The sequence below is a fragment of the Dermochelys coriacea genome, chromosome 1 (genome assembly GCF_009764565.3).
Source record: "Dermochelys coriacea isolate rDerCor1 chromosome 1, rDerCor1.pri.v4, whole genome shotgun sequence".
Classification (NCBI taxonomy): domain Eukaryota; kingdom Metazoa; phylum Chordata; order Testudines; family Dermochelyidae; genus Dermochelys; species Dermochelys coriacea.
Window position 1 is genome coordinate 167,132,347 of NC_050068.2, and position 9,407 is coordinate 167,141,753.

General features: G+C 44.2%; 1 protein-coding gene across 2 annotated transcripts in view; it reads left to right on the top strand.

Moving 5' to 3' along the window:
* LTN1 (listerin E3 ubiquitin protein ligase 1) overlaps positions 1-1,643 on the top strand; it is a 41,100-nt gene extending 39,457 nt beyond the window's left edge. For both annotated transcript variants that reach the window (XM_038368581.2, XM_043508985.1), the window contains exon 30: positions 499-1,643. In XM_038368581.2, coding sequence (XP_038224509.1) covers positions 499-561 — 63 coding nt within the window. In that variant the 3' untranslated portion in view covers positions 562-1,643. The remainder of the gene's footprint in view (positions 1-498) is intronic.
* The last annotated feature ends 7,764 nt before the right edge of the window (positions 1,644-9,407 follow it).

Here is a 9,407-nt window from a genome sequence, read left to right on the forward strand (position 1 = left end):
GTCTTGTGTACATGTTTGTATTTTGCCTAAATTTAAAATCTGGTTCAAATTGCAGTATGTAAACTATATTAAAGCTGACAAAATGGTAATCATGAGTATATCAGAAAAGGTTGATGTCTCTATTGCCATACAAAAGAAAAGTACTGCTTCTCTAACAATATAATTCCAAGAGAGTTCTCACTTGTGGATCCTACCTTCTTAAAATGACACCAGACAACAGAGAGAATCCTGGATGGTATCTTTCAGAAACTAATGTTGTGTTTTATGTTTGTATTTCATATGACTTTGCTTCTGTTAGGGGAAGTTGCTTATGCATGGTTTATTGGACAAATAACTTTTACTAGACTAGTTGGTAGCTATGTTCACTGGCAAGTTATGTCACTATATCTGATAAAACCTTACACCTGTCAAACAAAACTGAATGAAAGTGTTCTAATGTAAAGCTCTTTTAAAATTCATCATACGTTCACATTTTAAATGTTTCTGTTTTTCTTTCAGTACAAATGGTTCACATCTAGCAACAAATCCACCTGCCCACTTTGTCGAGAGACCTTTTTTTGAAATACAACGCTCTTCTGCCTCTTCAATAAAATGAACAATGTAGTAAATGAAGAGGAGGCACTGGTCCTGTCAAGAACTGTACATTGAAGGAAATCAGCTTACTTTTGGGAAATAATATCAGAATTATCTTAAGTTGTTTGACTAAAGGGATGATCCATGTTGATCTCTGGACTGTTATTGTAAAGGGTTCTGAAAGACTTTGATATAAAAGAAAATATATGTAAGAATAGTTTATTTTAATTTGTATATTTTTTAAAATGTTTAGGTATTCTAAAAAGTCAGAGGTGATTTCAATAGTTATGTTTTCACCGAAGTACTGTTCAACAATAACTCAGTCAATTAAACCTACCTAGGTACAATCCAACATACTGTTACACACTTAAGAAGGATGGTGTTTCTAATTTACAGGTGCATTTAGTGTAGGTGGCATGAAGATCTGAATTTCTAGAACCATTAAATTTGCATTTATAAATGCTTCTCATATTTGAATTATTAGCTGCAGCTGCTATTGCATTAAAGTTAATTTAAAGCATGTGATAAAACATCAGTGGTAATTTACTGTTAAATCCTGATCTGAAATGCAAGGTAATCTAAAGTATTTATAAACTGAACGTTAATAGTATAACCCAATTTTTTAATTTCTAAGATTGAAAAGTTCAGCAGGTAAAATCAGAGAGAGAAGTTAAAGAAGAGGAAGGATGCCAACCAGCTGTTGTGCTCTCATTATTGCTGCTTTCTTTATCTACAGTTGGTGAAAACCTTAACATGTTAACAAAACTTTATGCTCTACTGCCATTCTCCAGTGATCATAGGGATTTAGCTTAATAACTGAATTTAGTGTTTGTCACAAATTTAAAATTGTTTCACTAGTAACTTCCATTCATATAAGTTCATTTTCCAGAGAAACATGTACAGAACATATAGCCCATTTTAACTTTGAAGCTATGTTATTTCATGTGTTTAAATATTTGGATCCATAAAGTCACACAGTGCAAAGGGAGAAATAGGCCTATTATGTCAATGTTTCGAAGCCTGGGGGATTGTCCTGTTTTTCTTTGTCTTTTGGCCAATGGATTTTCTGGGGGGGGGGGGGAACCCTAAATTTTAAGTGACTCGTGCTTTAGGTATCCAGTTAGACCAGGAGTGGGCAAACTTTTTGGCCCAAGGGCTACATGGGGGTTGTGCAACTGTATGGAGGGCTGGGTAGGGAAGGCTGTGCCTCCCCAAACAGCCTAGTCCCTACTCCCATCCACCCCTTCCCACTTCCTGCCCCCCTCAGAACCCCTGACCTATTCAACGCCCCCCCCACTCCTTGACCCCTAAACGCCCCCCAGGACTCCACCTCTTATCCAACTCCCCCTGCACCCCATCCCCTGACCACCCCTCCCCACAAACCTCCACCCCATCCAACCGCTCCCTGTCCCCTGACTGCACCCAGGGATCTCCTGCTCCCCATCCCCTTACCATGCCCGCCACGCTGCCCAACAGGCTATAGCGCCGGCAGTGCAGCGCGCTGAGGCTGCAGGGGAGGAGGGTTAATTTATTTGAGCATAAGCTTTTGTGAGCTACAGCTCACTTCAGCAGACAGTAAGGTTAGGTCCCCACCTTGGCCCAGAGAGCTGAAACTCCAATAAAGGAAAATTGAGAAGAGGTGATGGAACATATTGGGGAAAGAATCCAAAGATAAAGCAATTCACCATCTGGCTAGCTAAGGGGGTAAATCTCAGGGTAGACATGCGCCAGAAGAAAAGTAGTGAGTCCTACACTTCCTGGCTAATGCAGCAGGGCTCCTACCTAGCTTCCCTTCTCCCCAGTAGGGGAGGAGGGGCCAAGCAGGATCGTCCCATGGGCCGTAGTTTGCCCACCTCTGAGTTAGACAGATCTTTGAAAGGGGCCTGATTTTCAGAAGGTGAGTGCTCAACCTTGTCTCAAAACCAGGTCCTTTTAAGGTGGGCACCCAGAATCACTTGTAGTTTTGAAAAGACATGCTGACATGTAGATACAATAGATCAGTAGTGCCAGCACTAAGCTGCCCATGAAGAACTTCCGCATTTTGATTATCTTTTATTAAAGAAAGCAAAAAGGTGATATTTTAACATCAATCTCTGAAAAATCATATTAAAGGGAAACAATTAGTTTCCATAATTTTGATACTTTAGCAGAAAGGCTTCTCATATTTTTATAGTAATTTATTAAATATTAATCATCTACATGATTGTTTACTGCAGATTAGGAGACAATTTCTGCTGGATTAACGAAACAGCTGGACACCTTCATTAGTTAGCAGCCCAGATCTTGAGAATTGCGCCTACCACAGAAAGCATTAAAGGGCTTGTTGCAAGTTGGTTCTGTTACATATCCTGTAGTCCAGACTTCAGTAATGGGAAGCAGTGCCTTTCTTCTCCAAAGTATCTGGATATGGCACCTCTTTTTCTAGCCAGTGCCTGCCCTCTGGTGATCCACAACGCTGTTCAATCTCTTACGCTAACAATTTTTGAAAGAGGATTAACCTTAAAACATTGGCAGAATAACTGTAGAGAAGAATATGAAATGTAGGGTCTTGATCTTCAAGTCACTACTACCTCTAAGGGTGAAATCCTGGTCCCACTGAACTCAATGGCAAAACTCATTGGCTTCAGTGGGGCCAGGATTTCATCCCAACTTATACTAGTTGCCTACATAATGTGTGCTCTGCTATGTTTTACTACAAATACTTGAGTCACAAAATATAAAGATGAGTATCATTGATTGTCCTAGTTATAACAACATCTAGCTGTTCTAATCCCATTTTATAAAAATATCTCAAGGACTGAACAGTCTGTTTAGCTGGACCCTTGTAGAATTTTCTAACTTTAAATGCATTTAAATGTAGCTCAGAGTCAGTCACAGTTGAGACATATGGGATATTCCCCTCGTGCCTGCATTTTATGGGGATGATAACACAGCTGCTGCTGCCCACAGCCCCTTTGGCTTGCTGCCCAATCTTCTGCCTCCACGGCAGCAGTTCAGTGGTGGTTGACTTTGCTCCCAACCAATCTCTTTGCCAATTTTAATGATTTTGTGGATAGTAGTGATGTTTACTCATCTTTCTTCATTCCTCTGCATCAGGTTTATAGTGATGTGGAGTCAGCCAGCTGGAATCACCACTGCAGGCCTCCCTCTCACCCAAAAACTATGACAGAAGTGACCTATAAATAGGGCTCTATCAAATTCACTGCCATGAAAAACACGTCACAGACCATGAAATCTGTATAGGGTAGGGTAAGGCACACAAAACACCGGATTTCATGGGGGAGACTAGTGTTTCTCAAATGGGAGGTCCTGACCCAAAAGGGAGTTGTGGGGGATCGCAAGGTTATTTTAGGGGGATCACGGTATCGCCACTCTTACTTCTGTGCTGCCCTCAGAGCTGGGCAGCAAGAGAGCAGTGACTGTTGGTCGGGCACCCAGCTCTGAAGGCAACGCACTGCCTGCAGCAGTGCAGAAGTAAGGGTGGCAATGCCATACCAGGCCATCCTTACTTCTACACTGCTGCTGGTGGCTGTGCCTTCAGAGCTGGACTCCTGACCAGCAGCCGCCGCCACTCTCCAGCTGCTCACTCTAAAGGCAGGGCCACCGCCAGCAGCAGCACAGAAGTAAAAGTAGCACTACCACAATCCCCCCTACAATAACCTTGCAACCGCCTTTTTGGGTCAGGACCTCTACTCTTACAACACCGTAAAACTTCAGATTTAAAAGCTGAAATCATGAAATTTATTTTTAAAGTCGTATGACCTTGAAATTGACCAAAATTTGGTGGGGCCCTACCTAGAAACACTCAGCCACATCAAAGCATTGTTCTATAGGTGATACAGCATTTATAGGCTCTTCAGAGGGTGAATTATGCCGTGCCTGTTCACAGCTAGCCCCCCCTTGCAGTGCCACAGTAAGCAGACAGAAAAGAAGTACTTGTGCCACCTTAGAGACTAACAAATTTATTTGAGCATAAGCTTTTGTGAGCTACAGCTCACTTCAGCAGACAGTAAGGTTAGGTCCCCACCTTGGCCCAGAGAGCTGAAACTCCAATAAAGGAAAATCGAGAAGAGGTGATGGAACATATTGGGGAAAGAATCCAAAGATAAAGCAATTCACCATCTGGCTAGCTAAGGGGGTAAATCTCAGGGTAGACATGAGCCAGAAGAAAAGAAGCGAGTCCTACGCTTCCTGGCTAATGTAGCAGGGCTCCTACCTAGCTTCCCTTCTCCCCAGTATGAATCGGGACTGCCACAATGAGACCCCATCTAATGAGCAGTGGGATTGGGATTGAGGGGGGAGAACAGGGAGACATAGCTAGAGAGCTGAAGGTACTAAATAGCTGCAAGTTACCACTGCCTTTGTTGGGTAGCAATTCCTGCAAAGCAGACACATAGGGCCAAAAGGGTAAGAAAAAATGTAAAAAAACCCCCAAAAACTTATCCAGGTATTCATCCTCTGACGCCACTATCTCTACTGCGGAAAGAGAGCTCTCGGATTCAGGTTCTGAGAAGGGCTTAGGAAAAAAAAGCAGCAAAGGTTTTTCCTTCCTGATAAGTTTAACAACACGTTCAGAAAGGTTGCATCTGCCATCCAGAGCCAACTCTGGAACAAGCATAAGTCTAAGGACAAATGTCTTCTTTCCAAAGCACTGCCTGAGACAGCAGTCCTACTGCACCCATCCTTAGAAGATGTGACCAAGGAGGAATAGGAAACCCTTGACAAGGATAAGCACATAAGCGGGTATGTACTTAGATAAGTTGCAAGAGCCAAAAATTGCCATCGTAGATATACCAACGACCAATGCTGTGCTAGCATCCTTAGCTAAAGTAAATGATAATCCCATCCAAAAGAGATTCCTTTCCCAAAGATACAAATGATAGAAAGGCAGAAGTGAGACACAAAAGGTATTCCAAGGCTTCTTGGTAGACCTTGGAGTGTCCTAGGCCATTGCCTGTTTTGTAAGAGCCATGCTGTCCTGACTGTATGACTGTAAGGCCAGGGAAGACAAAGGACCATTTTGACTTCCAGCTTACTGTTAGAGAAGAACCCTAGATCCCATCTTCGTGACAGATGTCTCATTAGATACAATGAGATTCTCAGCCAAGGCCATGGCAGCCAGCTCAACAGCTGGGTGCTATATCTGGCTATGCCCATAGATGCACCTTCCAAACAAATCCTGTGCTCATCTACAGACAGACTCTGCTGTTTGAGGAAAAATTGGATAACTTTGTGGCAGAAAACACACAGGAACAGTTCCACCCTCCACTTCCCACATAGTGCCTTGAGAAGAGACAACAAACCCAGCAACGGACAAATTCTCCTGTTTTGTCCATTCTCACAAAAATACCTAGGGGGAGAGAAGGCCTGAGGGGCTCCGCATGCTGCCCCCACCACAAGCTCCAGCTCCACAGCTCCCATTGGCTGGGAACCGCAGCCAATAGGAACTGCGGAGCCGGCACCTGTGGGGTGGGTGCAGCGCACAGAGCCCCCTGGCCCCTCCACCGAGGAGCTGCAGAGACATGCCAGCCACTTTTGGGGAGCCCCCTGAGGTGAGGTAAGTACCGCCCCGCTCCCAAACCCCTAGCCCCGAGTCCCCTCCCACACCCAAACTACCCCAGCAGCGACCAGTGTGGCTGACCCAAGGGCTGCCCGATCTACTCGGGCAGCCCCAGAGCCAGATGCACTGGCCGCTGCAGAAGTCATGGAAAGTCACAGAATCTATGACCTCCATGACAGACATGCAGCCTTATCCATAATGTATGGGTGGGAATGTTGGCCAATGCAGAGAGAAGCAAAAACTACTTCACATTGCCAAAATGAGAATGCTCAGTTGGATGCTGGGTAAAAGGAGAGCTGATAGTCTATGCAATGAAACAGTATGAGGCATGATGCAGGTAGACCCCATAACAGAAAAGCTGAGGGAGTATTGATAGATCTCTGTGTGAGACAAGAACTGAGATATGTTGGCCAGAGAGTACAAGACCTAGTAGTCACAGGAGAAAGACCACAAGGAAGACCTAGAAAAAGATGGCTTGAGATGTTGAAGGAGGACAGGAAGGCTGGCATCAGCTTGGAAGACGCACTTGACAAAAGTGCACACAAAGAACAAGAGCTGCTGACCCCAATTGATGGGACAAGGTAAAGACGAAAAAGATGATGACACTACTTTCAACACAAAACTCTGCCATTTGTCCTTGTCTTTACCAAGGTTGGTGGTGGGTATGGCTAGACTTGGGGCACTCACTTGATTCCGTTCCTGGATGACATTTTGATCAAAGCTCTGTCCAAAGTAGCTGCTCACAGGACCACAATCCAGACACAAACTGCTTTAAGAACAGTTTCATGATAAACATCAATGAACTACCACAAGGATAGCTCAACTGGGAGTGGACCCAGGCACTTCTGTGGCAAAAGTCTACCCATCAGTGGACAGATTCCAGAAAATCCAGAACCTGATACATACAGTATGTTGGTAAGAAGCACAAGTTCACCTATAGCTCAGGGTCTCCATGTTCTGGGCCTGCTGTTTTCATGTATAGGAATCACCCACTGGGCAAGATCCCACATCAGGCGTCTCCTGGCAGTATGGCACCATTCACTGGAATGCAGGATCAGGTGCGGGTCCCAAGCCAGGTACTGGACTCCCTCAGATGGTGGGTAATCCCAAGGAACACCTGAAAGAGTTTACCCATGTACCTTCCAGATTCATGGGTACTCATGCCAAATGGAGTGGGAAGACCAATCTGGGACACAGAATGGCACAAGGCACTAGGATTCATATAAAGGAATCAAAGCATCAATTTCCAGGAGCTCAGAGCTGTCAAGCTAGCCCTACAAATTTTTCAGAGCCACCTCAAAGGCATCTACATTTTGGTCTAGTCAGATGACACTATCACTGTGGCATATCTTAACAACCAAGGGAGAAGTTGGAGCTCAATTCTACACATACATGCAATGGAGGTAATGGAAGGGGCAGGAAAAAACCTCTTTTCCATAAGAGCAATATACACAAAGGGACAATTGAACCTGGAGACAGACTGGCTCAGCAGATGCACAGTCAACAACTCAGAATGTTGTTTCAATCAGGAAGACTTCAATCTGAACTGACAGAAATGCAGTGTCCCAGCAGTTGACCTGTTTCCCCGTTGCAAGAAAGGAAAGCTGTTGAAGTACTTCACCAAAGGAAGCAAATGCCAGGTTGCTGGGGATGGATACTCTCTCACAGATGGCTACAAAACCTGCTTTACACATTCCCGCCACTTCCCACTACTTGGAAAGGTGATTCAGGAGATAAAGTGAACAAAAGCAATGGTGATAGTTTTAGCTCCACACTGGCCAAGGAGACCACGGTTTTCAGATCTGGTAGACTTGGCATTAGAACTCCCCCCCACCAGTGCATTTATCAGTGAAACCAGATATCCTTCACCAAGGTCCTCATCTCTATCCAGATGCAGACAGTTCACAACTGACAGCATGGCTATTGAGAAGGAAACAATCATGTTTGGACTACACACCAAAGTGATTGCGATACTCCTCTCCTCCACACAGATTTCAATGCTAAGGGCCTATTCCTCCATCTATACAGGAGGTAGTAGTGTCAGGAAAACAGAAAAACTCCCAGGGACCTGATCTCCCAGCTATTCTGGACTTTCTTCAGGACAGCATAGACAAGGGACTCCAGCCCAGCATCATAGCACACCAGGTGTCAACCATAAGCAACATCTTACACGCAGTGTCCTTGGGTTCCTTGACAGACAATCTTCAAGTATCCAGATTTCTCAGAGCAGTCAAACTGGTCTGATTGCAGCTCTGACCAATCTTTCCTAAATAGTGCTGAAAGTCCTGACGACTCACTCTTTTGAGCCATTGGTCACACCGTTCTACCTATCCATCAAAACCTGTATTTGGTTGCTATCATGTCTGCAAGATGAGCCTCGGAGATAGCAGCATTATCCATGAATATGAACATCAGTGTATGTTCCATGATGATCAGGTGGTGTTCGGGACTCCAGAGCCCTTCTTGCCAAAGGTAAACTTATCTTCCCATGCCTCACAGGAGGTTGTCCTCCCTTCCAAACCCACAGCAGCCTGCAGAAAATCTGTGGCATAATTTGGATGTTTGCAGAGCACCAGAGATCTATCCTGAGTGCTGTGAATCAACAAGATCAGGCCCCTTGTTTGTCGGCTTTCACTCAAAGTGCAAAGGACTACAGGTATCCAAACTGTCTTTAGCCAGAAGGATCAAGTTATGCATTGCACAGGCATACAAGGCATCAGGTAAACCTATTCCTGATGGAATCAAGGCACACTCCACAGGACCTTCATGGGCACAGAAAGCCTGTGCTTCCACTCAGGGTATTTGGGCCTCCTTTGCTATATGCAGTGATCCAGAAATAAGTTGCCATTTTGATCATTAATTTGGGGGGGGGGGAGGCTTTCTCTCTCTCATTCTACTATTTTATCCCTTCCTTTCTTACCCAATAACTTCCATTCTGCTAGTAGTGTCTCCCACAATTATACCCCCTCTGGGTGGCTTTGTAGCAAAGGAACAAAATTAAAATTAAATTTTTTTATCTACAGTTCGTTAGCTAGTTAGCCTACTGCACATATGTTTACTGGCTGACATTGAAGCAGTTGTTACTCATCATTCTATGAGTTTTTATAAACATTTGAAATAAAAAGTCTGGTGCAAGCTGGAGAAGGGAGCATGATCAGTAAAAGCAGCATTATAGCACTGAACTGCAGGTAGGAGAGGAAAACCCCATACTTCTCAGAATTGTGGGAGACTCTGCTAGCAGAAAGGAAATTATTGACTAGAAAACTTCCTATTC